Source organism: Ictalurus furcatus, chromosome 20, assembly GCF_023375685.1.
Source record: "Ictalurus furcatus strain D&B chromosome 20, Billie_1.0, whole genome shotgun sequence".
Classification (NCBI taxonomy): domain Eukaryota; kingdom Metazoa; phylum Chordata; class Actinopteri; order Siluriformes; family Ictaluridae; genus Ictalurus; species Ictalurus furcatus.
Window position 1 is genome coordinate 21,388,713 of NC_071274.1, and position 18,571 is coordinate 21,407,283.

Consider the following 18,571-nt stretch of genomic DNA (forward strand, 5'->3'; position numbering starts at 1 on the left):
GTGGCTTCTGCTTGGTTGTAATGAAAACCTGCACCCACACCGGCCCTTTCCGGATAAGATTGGACACCCCTGCTCTAGATCCACCCTAAACAGGGCAGCGAGGGTTGCATTTTTACGCTGAATTGTTTTGGGTGCGTCTCAATCAGCTCCCTACTGTAGGTCGTGAATCAGTACATCGTGTACACGAGTTGGGGCACTGGTAAGGACCCTAGCTCACTATACATCGTGACGCTGATGACACAATTTCCGTCGACACGACGACTACGTAATGTCATTTCGTAATCATTTGAGAGCTACAACAACGATAACGAGCAACTTTCATTTGTCAGCATCGATGCTCCCTGTTTTTTTGTGGTGCATTGTGGGGGTTTTTTTATGGAGCAAACGTTCCAGTCCACCGAAAGGATTTCGCGATCGAGACAGCCCTTAAAATGGCCGACTCCCTGATCACTGAACTACTGAACTGGTCTAGCTGACTGATACACACTCCCTAATTTCCGAATAAACAAGGTTTCGAGTGGAAAAATCATGTCAGAGGGTGGCATTATTTAGGCGGGCTTAAAAATAGCTTCCCAAGATCATTTTTAAAAAAAAATAAAGAGCAAATAATCATAATAAAATATAAATAAATACATTTCCACAAACATATGCTATGGAAAACAAAGAGAAGGAGAAAGTCTAAGCGCAGCCAGTGTATCGATAGCATACAGAACCATTTCTGTTTCGTGATATATATGGAAACTGAATGAATAGGGGATTCAAATGGAATATTTCAGATACTGCAAATCAGAAATGGTGAACTTGTTTCCCATGTAAAGTCTGGAAAATGAAAGAAAAACGTGTCTCCACTTATGTTCAGGTTTTGAAGAGCAGACCTAGCAAAGCTGACCAGGATGCTGAAGATGACTGACTGATTTAATATTAAGCCATTTCGTTTTTATTACACTGTTACAGCTGTTGCACAGGATAACACACCATATTAACAGTTTCCACATAGGAAACGTTTATGGCGTTTACAACTCTTGCGCATGCGCGTTTCCTCAACGTGGAGTCAGTCAATCAATTAAGGTATTGGACTATTCCTATGGAGGCTCACTGTGCAGTTATTGCATATTAAGGGTCCAGAACATCCCATGCATGAGTCTACAGCACACCGTGAATGATGGAAAAGCGCAGTTCCGTGCATGGAAGTGCACCGGCATCGTTTACGAGCCACGAGGCGGTTCCTGAGGAGGACCAATTGAAAATACCGAGCAAAGGGAGGAGGAAGAGTCCGAAGTAGGAGGGCGGTGTGAGTTGGGACATGTCCTGCAGCGCTGTCAACGCTCCTTGTGGTTTTTAAACCATGAGAACGAGACGCGAGTCGTGAGTTTCCGTGATCCGACATCCTCGCATGCACTGCACGCGCAGTCGGGACGCGGCACCCTGACTCCGCACGAGCCGCATCTCCATCAGCTTTTCTTCTTCTTCTTCTGCTGCTGCTGCTGCTTCTTCAGCTCCGTCCTTACGCTGAGACTGGCGGGGGATAAAAGTGCAGGAGCTGCGGACTTTCCAGCTCTTCTCCATCGCCGGAAGTGAAGATGTATCAGGGCCACTCTCAGGTAAGATGTTTCTCGCGCCTTCGAAAGGTGTTGTGAGGAAAATTTGGCACGTGCGCGAGGTTGCACGGAATCATTCGTGCTCTGAGGTGACGACCTCAATGTTAGTGTTTTTTTTTTTATTATTTTTTTTTATTTCATCATCAACAACAACATTTTTGAATCCAGAATTTTAATTAGCGTGACACACGTGTAAGGAGGTGGATGAGGTGAATATATATATATATTGTGTGTGTGTGTGTGTGTGTGGTCCTCCTCATACCAAAATATCTTCCCCTGGCACCCTCAAGGATTTTATTTATTTATTTATTTATTTTATACATGTAGAACCCTAAAACTGAGGATTTTCCTTTTCAGGAAATGTTCCATGTAGAACTTAAAACACTCAAAGAATCACAGAGGAACCCTTCATTTAAGGAACCCCCCCCCCCCAAAGTTTATTTGTGAGTTCTGAGGAGCCTGAGGCGTAGACCCTTCTGACACCAGAAGATCTTGCATAATAAATGAATATTATTTAAATTATTTTAGTGCCTTTTTTTTTTTTTCCCCATGCAAAATGGCTTCCTCGGGCACCCCCATGTTTATTTTTTTTAAATCATATAGACCCCTAAAGCAGAGGAGTTTCCTTTCTCTAAAGGTTTCAAGAAGTTCAACACTGAAAGAACCCACGAGGAACCCTTTATCTAAGGAAGCGCTTTTTAAAAACAAAAAAGAGAAATTATTTGACATTTCTGAGGAAGCTGAGTGGATGATCATGATTTAGAGCTACCAAACATCTACTCCGTTTGTGGTCCTCCTGACACCAGAATATCTTGCAGAATAAATTAATGTTATGAAATGATTTAAATGGTTTTCATACAAAATGGCTTCCTCTAGCACCCTCAAAAATGTTTTTTTTTTTTTGGAGGTGGGTTCCCTTTTACATCGAATACTTAAACAGAGGATTTTCCTTTCAGTATATGTTCCAAGTAGAAGTTAAAACACTCAAAGAACCAGTGAGGAAGCATTTATTTAAGAAACCCCCTTTTTCTAAGTTTATTTGACAGTTCTGAGGAACCTGAGGCAATGATTATGATTTAGACCTACTAATCATCTCCTCCTGACACCAGAATATCTTGCATAATATATGAATGTTATGAAATTTTTTTGGATGACTTTTTTTTTTCCCAATCAAAACGGCTTCCTCTAGCACCCTCAGGGGTTTGTTCCTTTCATGTAGAATCCTAAAATAAAGGATTTACCTTACAGAAAAGGCTCCAAGGAGATCTCATTGAGAATGTAAAAACATTCCAAGAACCCTTGAGGAACACCTTTTTTTTATTATTTTTTTTTTTATAAGTGTATTTGGCGTTTCTGAGGAAGCTGAGGTGATGATCATAATTTAGAGCTACCAAACATATGAGCTACTCAGATTGTGTTCCTCCTGATACCAGAACATCTCAAATGAATGTTACGCAAGGATTTTAAGAAGATGTTTTTTTTCAATACGTTATCTAGCAACCTTTTTAAAAAAAAAAAACGTTTCTAAAAGTAGAACCCTAAAACGGACGGTTGGGGAAACGAGGGTAATGCATTTATTTTAGGCAGCAGACCTGGTTTATGGTTACACTCTTAGAGAAAAATGGTGCCATCTCATCCTGAGGAGAACCTTATAGGGTGAAAGGTTCGTAAGCGTCCTGCGACGGCTCGACTTAGAACGCTCACTTGTTAGGGAAACCCGTTGTTGTCGGAAACTTTGAGAACAAACCCAATTCCGAAACTACAGAAGCAGATGCTGGATTCTGATTGGCTGAGCAACTGCGTTTGGCGAAAATAGTGCCAAATACATGTTTAAATACGTGTGAGTACTGATGAACAAATCTATATGCGAAACATGTCTCTTGTCAGTAATTCCACTGATTCTTATGTACGCAAATGAGGTGCCATGTAAACGAGTTGACAAGCGCAACATACGTTGATCCTTACTTGTGTCAGCGTACCAGATTTTTTAAAAAAACAAGGAAAAAAACCCCATTGCATTCCCTCGCTTCCGTATGTCGGTATGGCGCAAACGTAGATATCAGCTGAACGCACAGTCAACATCCATGTGGTCCATGTCAGCTCACCGTGACCTTCATAGAGTCTGCTGAACTCCGATTTCGACCTGCTAGCGCTCACATGATTGATGATGCTGCGCTTGCACATCGCGGGAACTGCCATCCGGTGCGATTTGCTCCAAAGGCTTTGACGCTTGACGCTAATGCGCTTCTCGTTCAGAGTGTGTGTAGGAAACCCCTCCTTCTTCTCCATGTACAGAGTACATTCTTCATGACTGACTGACAGTTTGGGGAAAGTGGTGATGCCTTTATTTGCCAGTAATTTTGCAGTGCAAACCAAGATTTACATCCAGAAGGATTTATTTTTCTTAAACGCATGACACGCTGGTGCTGCCGTAAAAGAGGCCGTTATTAAACCAGAGCGTCTGTACTGTAAGACCTCGACAGATGCTTCCACCTGAAAGCTGAAATTAATACTCTGCATGCTGGTGACACACACCGCATGAGTGTGTGTGTGTGTGTGACTCAGGTTTGCTCAGTTTACACGCTATCTGCATTCATTTTGACAAATGAAATGAAATTCTTTCAGGATAGAAGACAGGAATTCTTGTCCTCAGAGATAGTGTGAGGTTTTTTCTTCTTTTTTTTGGGAGGGGGGCTGGGGGGGGGGTTGTGGATTGATCCAGCTGTTTGGATTAAAAGATAAAATGAAATAGCAGAACTAACACATGGATTATACAGATATCTACCAGTATAATAGTTACTATATATATATATATATATATAAGTTACAGTTTCTACACCGGTGGTTCTAAGTTATTTTCTACACCAGTGGTTCTCCAAGTCCATAATGCATAGGCGGGGGTCTGTTTTTGTTACGCTGGTGAAAATCACAATGACATTATTAAAGTTATTATATTTAGGGGTCCAAGCACTGAAGTCAACTCCGACCTAATGTGTTCTATGAGTGGAAATTTCAGAAATGGAAGTTAGATGGCTCAAAAAAAAAAAAAAATTATAAAAATATTCATGAAATAACTTGATACCGAAGGGGTGTGTAGAATTGTTTTATGAATATATAAGTCACATTCATTTAAGCATTTTAGAGTCACCTGCTGTATACATGAACTGTTAAAATAATACAGTACAAAACCATTTATACAAAATGTATAAGATTATCAGTAGACGTATACGGATTAGGGCCGGATTAGGGCCAGACCACATTATATGCTTGGTGCTATTGCAGTATAGTAACATTATGATGCACATTTCTGGGTACAGGGGTAGTGCCAGCGGTCAGCCCCGTTGTTATTCGCTGACGCGGTTTGGACCTTCTATTTTTGTAGGAATCATTTCATTTTCATTCCACTTTGCTTGTATTTCCTCATCGGTAAGTCGCTTTGGATAAAAGCGTCTGCTAAATGAACAAATGTAAATGTGAATATGAGGTCGCTGAAAATTTTGGGGTTTTTTTTCGCTCTTATAACATCGCATTAAGGAAGTAAAGTAGCAAATTTCGATATGGCGTATCTCGTATCAACGTTGTGTCAACATGCTTGTAGTCTTGATCCTGAATAACATAAAGGAAATGCATGAATACAGTGAACACTGCGCACACACACACACACACACACACACACAGAGGCATTCTGAGCAAAACATCCGCAGTAATATATGAGGCTCGGGCCTATGGGGAGATGGGGGAAGTGCTGTGTCCTGCGCTGTCTTTACTGAGACTTAAGAGTAAAGCTGAGCAAGAAAGCTGTTTTGTTTTCATCTTATTGAGAAAAAGCCTTCTCTAATTACACGTTGAGGAAAAAAAGCTCGTGATGTGACGGGAACCAAATACACCACATCGCACTTTTCTACCAGGATCATTCGGGTTTACAGTGTATGACTTAAACGTATTTAAAATACTACACTAATACTATATCTAATAATTACTGGGTGAAATAACTAAGCATTATTTAACAATTTTCCCATCTTAAGCTTACCAGGTCAAATCGAGGGAGTGGAAAGAGTGGAACTGACAACACGGAGCCCAAATGTGGAAATAATAATAATAATAATAATAATAAAAAACCAAAAACAACAACCTAGCTAAACAAATACCATGCAGTGATATAGTGTGAGACACTGAACCTACTGATTAAGCATCCTGGAAGTCCTTCGTGAGTTGTTTTTCCGCCTCAATTAAATGCACAGATGCTTCAGTGTCTCCTGTAGATCCATCCACAGCTGCTCAACACAAATTTATGAAGGTCCAGCTACTTAAATTCCGCACGATGTGTGGACGAGCAGCTAACACAGCAGTCATCGTTAACGCTTACGCATTATGCTTACACATTATCAATGCTTCCATGATCGGTTCGTGGACGTAAATACGACGCGGTAACGTTTTCTTTCACGTCAAAGCGTCATATATGCGTCATATCACTTTTGATCAGTGGCGCAGATTTTGTTTGATACGCGCCGGAGTTTCTGGCCGATCGTCTCGAAACGTCGTTTTCGTCCACTGTTTATGTTTTTAGCACAAGCCGTGTCGTCATTTCGCTAGATTAGATTCATCAGCAGTCCATACAGGATTTTGCGGCGCATTTTTGCACGGCTTTTCATTACGGCGATGTTTGTCGGTAAATCAGATCTTTTAGCCGTACCCATGTTCGACACACGTGAATCGAAGAGGGCTTTGGCTGAACGCGTGCCGTGATGACATCACACGGCGCATCTCGGCCCGGGTCTGTAGAAAGCCTGCGTTCTTTTTTTGAAAAACCGCAAGCTCTTGCGAATATTGCGGCGCTTCCTGTTTCCATCCTGGAGGGATTGAATTGCCGAAGCTCCCTTTCGTGATCAGCTGCCTTCATCTAAATGAAGTCCATAGACGCGTGTGATTGGATAAGCTGAACGGACGATCGGATACTGTATAGAAGCTGTAATGATTTAGAAGATTGTTTTCAAACGTTAATCGGCTCTGGAGTATTTTCCCGAGCGCCCGGTTCGATCCGTAGAAATACTTTGCTGAGTCAGTTAACGAGGACTGGATATAAACACTAAATTGGGATGTGTCAAGAGCCTTAATGAACCCCAATAAATATTCATTCAGGTCAAATGAACGCGTGCCGGTTTTTAAACAGCGATGCGTTATGCGTTCTCCAAGTCGTTTTAATACACTGCAGGGCATATAGTAGATCTGTACTATAGTCAGGATGTGCTATTTCTGTCCATATTGTGCAGCCTCACAGCCCCGGGGGGATGACATTTATTTATTTATTTCTTCGCCCGGCCATTGAGCTGGACCGAAATTGGTTTCTCACTAGCACGGTAATTGTTTCAGTACAGCCGTGTCAGCAAGCAAATATGTACCCAGGCAGTGACTGACATTTCCAAGACATTTATGAGGGCACTCAGCTCCCGCGAACGCCGGCGTTCGTTTTAACTCGCGCGATGGCTCGAGGAGATTTTTACAACGCGCTCGTCAGAGCTGGAAAACTGCGAATAAAACTAAAAATGAAAGAACGTTATGAAGAGTAAAAACGACAGCGATCGATTTCCAGACTGATTATTTCCGGAGTCCTTCCGTTATTCCTTCCATTGAGGCGCACGCTGTCTGATTTGATCTAACACGGATGATCAGACTAAGAAGCTTTAATTATGGATTCATCTTGGTCCTATATATATACATGTTAAATATCAGAATATGTATAATTATACAGTAAAAGAATAAATGAATATATAATGAGGGGTAGGTCTGTTTACATTGCGAGGACATACAGTGAGTATATTGTAAATATCAGCTGTGTGTACAGTTAAATGGCACGAAGTGTCTGATCTTTGTGCTAGTCTATGAGCGTTACCGCCTGGGCTACTCGGATAAGAGTTAGTCCTTGGACGTGTAGACGTGTAGAAGTCCGCCCGAGGTGCGAGACGACAACCGGCGATTTTCTCTGTGGTGTAATGAAAGACGTGATGACTGATTTGGTAACGGTTCGGCGGAAATGGACGAGATGAGCTCGTGACAAGCTGATTTTCTTAAGATAATACAGGAAGTGCATGCGCCATGGCGAGCTCTGAATCCCATGTAAAGCACCAGTAATGAGGGGAGAAACGGATCCGGGATGACGTTGGACATATTTACCTGCGTTCACTGGTCGATAAAATGAGAGAGGAGAAAACCCTGAGAGGTTTTAAACAATGCATATTACAAATAGTGGTATAATACCAAAAAAAATGAATGTTTACCATCCATTTGTAGTTTGGTCTACTCTATTCAAATCACATCACACTATCCTCGTGCACTAAGCAGCCGAGGCATGCCGGCGGATTTGTTACGCAACATAAAACCTGATGTATTGACCAGTAAATGGCCCGTGCATGGTGAAAGCAGCATGAGCAAATGTTTGCTTTGCATCTGCGGTTAAAGCACCGGTAGTAGTCGTGATCCTATTTTATTATCATTGGAATAAATAAAGATTAGAGAGAAAGAACTCATAGGAGAGTCTCGATTTAAGCACAGGAAAATATCTGGATTGTCCAGCGCATGATTTTCTGGACAAATGTGAAGGAAATGTGTTCTTCCGTGTGTTCTTTTTCGAGAGGGCTTCCCCATAATTCCCAATTCCCAATAAAAACACCGCACGGTTTCCAAGTGTGACGAGCGCGGATGTCATGGTTTGTTTTCAGCTCCCTCTATGTGCTTTTTGTTTACGTTGCCGTGTACTTGTGTACTCGTGCTTTGGTCCTGCCCCTGATCCTGAGGTCGGTCTGTTACCTAACGTGTGCACCTGTTCGGACCCCTGATAAGTTATTTATATCTTTGCCACTTTTTTGGTAGTCAAGTTAATTGATAATATCCATTTTTCTAACCCTTAGTTTTGCATGTTCTCTGTTGTTGATTGTTTTTTTGTTCGTTTTGTTTTTAGTTAAAAAGAAAAAGGAGCCCGTGTGGGAACGACTGTTTAAAGCTGTAACTTACTCTAAATGAACGGAAAGTACCGTGTGTCGTTTTTTTAATCGATGAAAAAAATCGGGAGATTGCTGCGGCGGTAGAAACGTTTGCGGCGCGAGTGCGTAAAACTCGCAAAGCACTCGTTCCGACTACGATTGGTCGCCTTCGCCGTAATAAACAAAAACGGCCATTTCTGTCGCCAGAGCAGCGTACCAGTTCTATGAACGAAAGAAGACTTATTTATTTATTTATTTATTTACTTCTGAATCATAAACGGTACAAAACAACGTGAGCGTTTGTCCGTGTGAAACTGAATCAATTTTTTTAAAAAATGCGATCGATTGAAACGTACTGAGCTCCATAGCAGCGTCTGATGCATCATTAAAATGAAAACAGAGCTCCAAAGCTGGCTAAAACGACCGTCTTCTGCCGCGTCTTTCTCGGGCGCTGCATATCGTAGCGGCCCGGACCTGGTGTTGTTTAAACGCTACCGAACAGCTCTTTTGAACCTTTATAACGTGGTTGTGTAACCTTGTAACATATAATCAAACAGTTCAAACAGTACAACTACATTAGATACATCATTAATCGAATGCCGATATACATCGATATACTACGATCCTAATATTTTTTTTGTTTGTGTCACATCCCTATTAATAATTAGTTTATTATTTTTAGATTATGCGGAGCGTCTATAATCTATCTCCGTCGTATATACAGTGTGTTCTGTTTCGGAAGGACGAACAGTTCACACTGCAAGGGAAATCAGATAAAGACGCGGTCATTACTTTTTAACGCGATGTTGTGCCAGTTACATAAACCGTGATAGACTATGATATAAGTTTTGTTTTTACAGTGATTTAAGTATGCAATATTGACACATGTCCACCTACTAAATCAGACTGAACACAAAATCAATGCGTTATATGAAGACGAATGAGGAAACGAGCAGCACTTCGCTTCTCTAGCTGTAATCTAATGCTTTTGGATTGATTAGCAGGACAGCAGCACCTGAGCCACTGAGAACGAACGTGAGTGCGTGCAGAGGCCAAGATGAAGTCAATACTGATTCCACTTGGCTGATTTACACACACACACACACACACACACATACACGCATATTATTGCTGACATTTAATAAAATAAACGTATGATATGATAGCATTTATAAGTCGTACTCGGACTCGGGCTTTCATGACTCGTACGACGCGGCACAAAATATCGATCCGTGTCTGAATGACACCACAGCGCCGCTGAAAATGAATTTGGATTGTGTTGACCTTGCAGGAATCACAAGACGGCCCTTATCCGTGGACGGACGGTGGGTCTTCTTCTGTGTCAGTCATGTGGAATATGAGGGACACACACACACATACACTGCTTGAATGAAAGGCTTGGATGAAGGCTAAGCCAGGCCAGTTTTCAGGTTAACAGCTAATCTGTGAAATCAACTCGATTTATAGGTGCGGTTGCAGATGTCATGCCATATTTCCTCCCATACCAGATCAGGTAGCACTGACAATCAGAGCAGATGCCTGGCTGGGATATACGGCCTGTGATCTGAGCGTGGAACAGCGAGGATTATCAGCGAACCGAGGCCAGAGCGCAGATGCCGATCACGCTAGTTTGTCCGTATTGCCTTTCCATCATTTTCCTTTTAAACGTCCAGGCTTTCACACAATCTCATGCTTTAATTCCATGAATGCCTATCATTTCTAACGCGTTTGCTAAAAGTCCTAGAGGGAAAAATTAAGGATGCGTGTATTTGAATACGTGGCGAATGAATTGGCATTCCTGAACGCACGATTCATGCTAATTAGCCGCGAATGTGACTCCGAAGAGGCAACGCTGACCTTAAGGGTAAAAAAGAAAAAAATTTATGCAGATTCCGGACTAGTGCTCACACCACATCACTAATGTCAGGGCCGGGTTTGTCTCTCGTGCTCGTGACTGCTACTGTTCGTGCGTGTACCGAAAATCCTCAGGAATAATTCTGCACAAAGAGAGGAACACATTTCCACTAACACTTCTAAAATTCATTATTTGAAACAAAGCACTTAGCTTTGTTTCGTGATCATGTTCCTCAACGTTGTTTCACATAAACTAAACCTGCACTGGTCGGGATATTACAGTTACAGTAAAAAAAAAAAAAAAAAGGCGTGTTTTTGTTTTTCAGGGGTTGTTAATCACGGCGAATCCCAATCGTGTGCATCTATGCGCTCGTGTATGTGGAAGAGGGCGGATAGCGCTTTCCTCTGAGCGCGTCACGCTACACTGTGGCGCAACATGAGGTGCGGTAGTTGCGTCCATGCGTACGAAAGGATATATATAATGTATAAGCTTGTCGTATAAGCTTTAGGAACAGGGTCACTGTGGTTTAAACAACTTGTTTGTTTCATTTCTTCGGAAATCCAATCCAAGAACCGACTACTCGTCGTTCATTAGAAACCATCGTGGGTGGGTATGACTGGAGGAGTGGACGGGATCAGGATTTCGAGAATTATCCCGTGCACACCTCTATCGCCATGTTACGTTTGGTCAGATTGTAGTCATGGGAATTAAAACGAGGGTACACTATTTAAGAAAAGACGAAATGTATATTCTAGCTTGTGGGGGGGGGGGGGGGGGTTCATCGAACTTTGAGACGGAGACTTTGCTGTTTCAGAAAAGAGTTTGGTCCTTCTGTGGTACAATATAAGAGGAATAAGGCATTTCAGGAAGCGCTGAAAATGGAAAATAATCAACTTTCGAAAGGTAACAATAACCCCTAACCCTAACCCTCACCACCCCATTGTTGAGTATTTTACTATAACGGCACTCTCTACAGTTTCTGCATAGCGAATGCTCAATTACAGCACTACAAAACATCCTTTGTGAATATTTCACGCTTCTGTGACGGTCAGCTGCATCGGATTCAGTGTGAGTTCAAGTCTTTAGTAGGACGGAAATTCCTGCCAGCTGGATTTTCTAATTTAACACTAGATGATGACAAAAACGAAAGGCGGGGATGGGACATTCGCATCTTTTTAAATTCAGCACATGGTGAAGCCAGGCAATATTGTGAAGTACTCGTATTATGTCGTCCTGCCACTGAGTGCTTTATGGGTCCACAGTCCCTTCAGAGCTGAATAAGTGCAGGTGGTGAACTTCAGGTGATGAGGATTCATCTCGCTGCTAGCATCAGCAGTCCACACGCTGCTTGCGCTAGCACTTCCTCTGAGTGGTAGCAACGGCCTGTTTTCACACAAAGAGGCACCGCCGCGCAAGGGACCGGCGGTTTTCACACTCGGAAAGAAATAGTATGGGCTGTATTTGTCTTGGTAAAGCAGATCACAGGGTGTTGTGTGGGATATCCGAAAGAACATGCTAACTAGCAAAATGGCTGCTTGATCATTCTTGTTCATTTCTCCTTAAGTAACGTTTCCATCAGTGTTTCATAAAGACATTGTTGGGCCTGCCTTTGACAGAAAGATTATATGGAGTTTGCCGGTGCTGCAGAGTACCGGCTCTCTTTCTCTTCACTGCACCCGTCAGCTTTATTTTTAGTTCTGTTGAGACCACAAAGATGCTGAAACACTTTGGAGCAAAGCTTTCCGGGTGTGAGGAAAAGGTCAGACGTGAAGGGTGCTCCGTGGAGGAATCTGGAGGATTCGAAACGGCCGCGTTTGTTTGCAGCGCACGCAGTTACACGGACGGATCGTCAAACATAGAGTAGGACGGGAGCACGAGGTGAGGATTCGAGCAAACAGCGTGGAACGCGAATAACCTTTGTTTCCTCGTCTTTTTATTTGTCGTTTGGAACGTTCGCACGCGGCCTGGCTGCTTCGGCTTTGAGGTCTGGTTCGGTTTTAAAGACGACAGTATTCAGAAGACGACTTCACTGAAAACGAACGGTTCCGGACAATAAAAGTACAGCCGTTAGAGGTGAAAAGTATGAGGAATACATGAAGAAGAACTCTTAAGAGGAACCAGAGCCAAAAAGGAACCCATCATTGTAAAAGTAAAGACCAACAGTACAACGACGTGCGTTAAAAGGATGTTCAGTCTGAACAGAATCCTTGGACGAGTGTAGAACAGACTTTATGATTGCAGCAGCAGCTCTTATCCAGGTATCCAGGTATCCAGGTATCCAGGTAAGGTTATCCACTGAAACAAGGGTGAGAATATAAAGATCACATGGTGCAATGCGCTGCTGCCAAGCACTGCGCTGCTGGCTTCGTTAAATATGGATGTGTCTGTGATATAAATGGGACCACAGGGCAAAAGAATGTCAACGGAGTCTGTTTGTCACGAGGCTCATGAATGTGAGAGCAAAAAAAACAACAAAAAACAACTCAAAAACTTCAAAAACAGACAGGGGTCGAACATAAAATTAATAACAGTAATAACGTACAATATGAACGTTGACATGAAAGCCATTAAATACTTCATATTGACATTTAAAAGTGCATTAGGTTTAAGATTAGTTTAGATTAGTTCTTTTTTTTAACAATAGGCCTGTAAAGATTTTGACGTTGGAATGTGGTTTTTTGGGGAAAAATAGGAAAGAAGTTGTTACAATAACCTGGTTGCATAAGTGTGCATTCAAAAGTCATTATCCTACAGCTGTCATCGAGGAAATGATTCGGATTAAGCCCAAATAAAGACCAGCTGTTTCCGTAGGATCTTACAAAGCCTTTACAGGGTCTTAATCTCAAAAGATTCGCTCAGGAGAATTTCCAAAGCAACTGTGAACACTGTGAAGGCCATCATCAACCGCACCGACATCACCAAGAACAGGACGTCCCTCCAGAATTTATAAAAGGACGAGACAAAAACGTACCAGGGAGGCTGCCAGGAGACCTACAGCGACATTAAAGGAGCTGAAGGAACATCTGACAAGTTACCGAGTACTCTCTGCATGTGACAACAGTCTCTTGTATTCTTCACACGTCTTGACTCTGGGGTATGGCGGCTAGACGGAAGCCCTGTCTCACAAAAAACATCCGAGCTCAACTAAATCACCCCAAACCATGTGGGAAAATGTGTTGTGCTCTGATGAGACCAATTACTAAAGGTATAGTAATTTCATAATTACGAAAGGTATGTTCAGTGCAAAAGAAGCACCAATAATTAAAGAATCACCAAAAGAACACCATACCCATGGTGAAGCATGGTGGTCGCGGTGTCATGCTTTAGGGCTGCTTTTCTTCAGCCAGAACTGTGGGTTTTATCAAGGTAGAGGGAATCGTGAATAGCTACAAATACCTATCGAGTTTAGTGCAAAGCCTGCCATTATAACAGCGGTGTGTAGACTTTTTATATCCATTGTATTCTATATTGTAATGTGGTAATGCATGGTAAAACATGGAATATCTTTTTTTTTAAGTATTATTAATTAATTTTTTAACAGAATAGAGGTGAGAGTCCCTTCAAAACACGGGTTCCACTTTGTCTTCCTGTATTCACTTAAGCTTCTTGCTGCAATTTTCTTAAAATAAAAATAAAACAATTTCCCCAAAGCCAAAAGGAGATTAAACTGGAATGTTCCATGGGACCGAAGTCTGTGAGGCACGAATATATTAAAAAAGGCCGCCAAATAGCTTCTGGTCCCGCACTGCGATGTTCCGCTAGTCCCTGCTAAAGTGCTGAGCCGTGTCTGAGGAGATCAGGGACTGTTTAAAAGCCCCGTTAAAGGCACTATGGTGATGGACAGTGTCCATTCGACGTGGCCCTGAATGGAACAGAGCCAGAGCCAGGCTGAAATCTTTTAAAGCCATAATTGATGTTTCTCCGGTGAACGGCTTTGATACGTCAGCGGCCTTAGATAATGCACTGAGTCAGAAGTGCGTCATGTTTCATCATGGTACGGCGGTTCCCGGGGCTGTAGGAAGCGGTGATGTATGAATTTTTGTCTTTTCTGTTGAATTGTGTACTTTTTGATTGACAGGCGTTTTAAAAACCTGAGGGCACACACTTTGTGTTGTGGCAAATGTTCTTTTTCTTTTCTTTTTTTTTTTTTTCCTCTCCAGACTAGGCATGTGTTGATATAAACTGTTCGTGCCACGATAATTAAGGAACATTTTATCACGGGTTTACAACATTTTTAGAACAACACGGCAAATACGTACCGTATGATTTTTATTTAAGCCATTAGAGATATTTATTCCTGAATATTACATTAATTCAGATGTTGATTTGAAACACTGGATCATATAAACAGCACTTCTTGGATTCAAGATTTTACTGTTTTACTTGAACACCTTGTATTCCTACTGACCAGTCAATAAGGCTTAAAGCTACAGTAAGTAATAACCAAAAGCATGTTCATGGATATATATTCTGGACCACTAGGGGTCCCAGAGAGCTCGCTCTGAGAATCGTAAAGGTCTACACAGCTGCATGCTGACGTAAATTAGATAATATTCATTTATTTACCTATATAATTGTGATTAGCTCTTGTATCGAAGCGTATATAAACCAATAAATCTAGCTGGCTAGCTAATACTAGCTACCACGTCATACACACTGTCTGTCTGTTAGCTTTGCTAGCTTAACTTTGTGATTTCTGCCACAAAAACAACAGCGAAGAACATGCTAGCTGTTGAACCGAGCATCTGCTTTCAATCTTAACTGTCCTACTGCTGGCTCTTAATTAGAAACCGCTCACTTCTGGATCCCAAACACTGCCCAAAAGTTGTTTTTTTTTAGCGTACGAGCTCAGACAGTCTGGAACACTGCGAAGTCTCCACGATAATAATATCCTGCATGCTGAATAGTGTAATCGATGATCAACACATGCCTACTCGAGCCCATGCTAACTTGGTGGCACACTGACCCGGTTCACTGTTGATCTCACCGTTGTAGGGGAAAGACTCGAGGGTGGTTGCCATGATGCTGAAGGAGTTCCCACGTAAGGCCTCCTCAGATGGAAACCCCCTCCTCACCGTCACAACCAAGGTGGGCTGAACACACACACCCACCGACACGACATCAGATTAGCTTGCGCAAATAGCACCAAAGTCTTTGCTAGCTCAGTTCACTTCGGTGGCTTTCATTAGCTCAACTCACAAGATCAGCGCTATAGCAGCATTTGTTGAATGAGTATTTTCCAGGTATTAGGGAGTTATCTATAATATTAGCATCCATAGCTCAGCAGTGAACTGGATAAAAGTGTTCACCATAAGCAGCTATTTAAAGGTGCAGAGGGTAGAATTTGGGCTCTAGAAATTTTGTATTTTTTTTTAGATTTGTTTCTTTTCTTCTTGAGCACACCTCTCATCCATGAAGCTCCGCCTCTAAGAATCCATGATGGCTGGCGAGTTCCATGCTTGTGTTTTTCCACTGTTTTTCCAAAATCCATGGATTGTGGAAGTGTGGAATTGGAAAATAAAAGACACAGCTTACTATTGACTTTGAATATTCTTGGACATATTCTAGTAGTTTTATCGTTTCATCGTATCATTTTGTAAGCATTGCTGTGTAGACGCTTCACCTTCAACCTAAGTGACTTTGAAAAAGTGAAAGTGTCAGCCAAGCCTATATGGACGGTATGGGGGTTTTGTCCCATCTGGTTTGTGCCAAAGGGTCAGTTTTCAGGACACGAATTATGAGCTGTACATTTTGTGGCTTTGAATGGTGTGAACGGTGTGGAAAAAGTATATCGTTTATGGATAGACATGAAAATCACTCCAGTCTTGGGAGAAAAGAGTGTGAATCTGGCTGTCAGCATGTGTGAGTTACTTATCTGTTTGGGTGAGTTATAGAGTGAGGTGTCAGTGCCAGTCCGTGTGAAGGCCATTTATTTATATATTTATTTATTTATTTATTTATTTACTTATTTATTTCAGGAACTGTAGAATCATATGAAAGAAATTATATCGGAGAAAAAAAAAAAACTAAATTTTTTTTTGCAGATTCAAATCAAAGAATCTGCCCTGAATAAGCTATTTCCCATAACAGATGCTTACATATAGTCCACAAGACATCATATGAACACTCCTAGTGCAATGCAGGAGTTAGAAAATCACTCCAGACCTGACAGAAAAGAGTGTTCTGTCAGTATGTGTGAGTTAATTATCTATTTATGTGAGTTATAGAGTGAGGCGTCAGTGGCAGCCCATGTCAAGGCCATCTTTATCCTGCGATTTTTATCGCTCTGGATAGTCCACATAAATTTTTACTGGCAGATATCCAAAGGATGAGGATGAGGGACGGAACGGATCGATACAGCTTATAGAGCTGAAGCAGCTTCTGATTTAAAGCAACATGCGCATTATTAAACAGGCTTATTTCCATACGCTTTTCTCTATGATTAATACGTAATCCACTCACATATCATTTCTAAACTTCCTCCTGAAGACCGGATCTGCATTTCCCTCTTTGTAATGGTCAGTAGGTTTTTCAAGACGGAAACGTCTTCAGGACGCAGGACAAAACATGTGCAAAGTTTCAAAAATCAACGCGCACGTCAAACGGGGTTATCGACTCCCAAAAGAAGGAACCGATTCTGAACAGCTGAAACGACTCGTTAGTGATTCCAGACTTCACTTCCTGTACAAACCTACGTAGGATTGTCACAAAAAGCCCCGCCTCTGGTCTTCATCGGCTGCTCGCTGGCAGCGGTAGACCAATCACGACAGACTGGGACATCTGACCAATCAGAGCAGAGTATGCTCTCTGAAAGAACGAATCCTTTAGAACGGATCATCGAACGAGTCGTTTGTGACACTGGGGGGAAACAGTAACACTGCAGTTTAAATTACGAGCACGCCGAAGTGTTTCTTTGACCTCGGATGCGTGTAAATCTATCGTATGGGGGCTTTAAAACAAAATTAGGCGCGTTTCAAAACCATAATAGGTGCGCTTGAATAAACATTGCTTTAGTTGTGCGTCACACGTTGTTGTCGCGTGACAGGAATAACCCGCTTCAGAGCGTGCTGTTGTTGGAAAAGAATTTTTCTTTCTTTTGGAGGTGACGTATCGCGCTGTTGTGAACTTTATCGCATCGTACACGGGATGCTCAGATAGATTTTCAGTCAGATGACAGATGATACGTGGTGCTCGGCTATACTGAACAACATGACGAATAACGTTAAACGTCCGTTTTAAGCCAGAAAACTCAAAACAGTAATCCAGTAAAAACTCGAGAGAACGTAACACCGATTACGAGCACATACGTGGTGTGAATCCGTGTTCGACGCTTCAGAATGGTTCCCAGTGGTAAACGTTTGATGTTTAATGAGATTCAGTTTGATCGGTAACGATGGTGTTGACAGAGATATCCATGTCGGATATCCATGTCCAGCGGGTCAGTGTGTATAAATAACAGCTTGTTTAACCAGATTTCACAGCTGCTGTTTGAATAAATGTTGAAATCCAACAAATGTTATTAACGCTATTGATTATGGCAGACAGCCAAAGGAAACTCCATGGAAGCATTCGTGTTATAGGAACTGGCATGGATTATTTTCTGTACGCCAAAACTGTCTTTTCATTACAGGAATATTCATATTAATGTCTGTGATTGAGGATATGCTGTATAACATAGCAGTATGACAGCATCAGCTTATTGTGTGTGTGTGTGTGTGGGTGTGTGTGTGTTTGTGTTACAGCTAGGTAGCGAACACCACGAGAGCCGACCGTTGCTGAGCCCCTCCATCGACGACTTCCAGAGCGAGAGCAAGAGCGATGGAGCCACACGACCGGTCACCTCTAACACAGCAGGTTCCTGCTCGCTCATCTGTTCTCCCTCTCTCCATCCATCATCTGTTTCTCCTTTTCCTTTTTTTGTCAACTCATCCTATCCTCTTAGTCACTCTGCCCTCACCAGATTTTTCCAAAATCCTCAGAAATACAGTAACTGATGTGTCAGATTACATCGTGCTCACAGCAAGATGGCTTGGGTTTTTTTTTTTGGGTTTTTTTTTTGCATCTGTTCATGTTACAGAAAATGTTTCATTACTTCTCTTGCCTTTCTGTTGTCTCATGCAGGGACATTTTAAGGGCGAGAA

General features: G+C 42.0%; 1 protein-coding gene across 1 annotated transcript in view; it reads left to right on the forward strand.

Annotated features, from left to right (window-relative positions):
* Positions 1-675: 675 nt before the first annotated feature.
* Positions 676-18,571, forward strand: part of pex5lb (peroxisomal biogenesis factor 5-like b) — a 38,477-nt gene continuing 20,581 nt past the window's right edge. Inside the window, exons 1-3 of the mRNA XM_053651920.1 lie at positions 676-1,601; positions 15,426-15,518; positions 18,173-18,284. Coding sequence (XP_053507895.1) covers positions 1,581-1,601; positions 15,426-15,518; positions 18,173-18,284 — 226 coding nt within the window. The 5' untranslated portion in view covers positions 676-1,580. The remainder of the gene's footprint in view (positions 1,602-15,425; positions 15,519-18,172; positions 18,285-18,571) is intronic.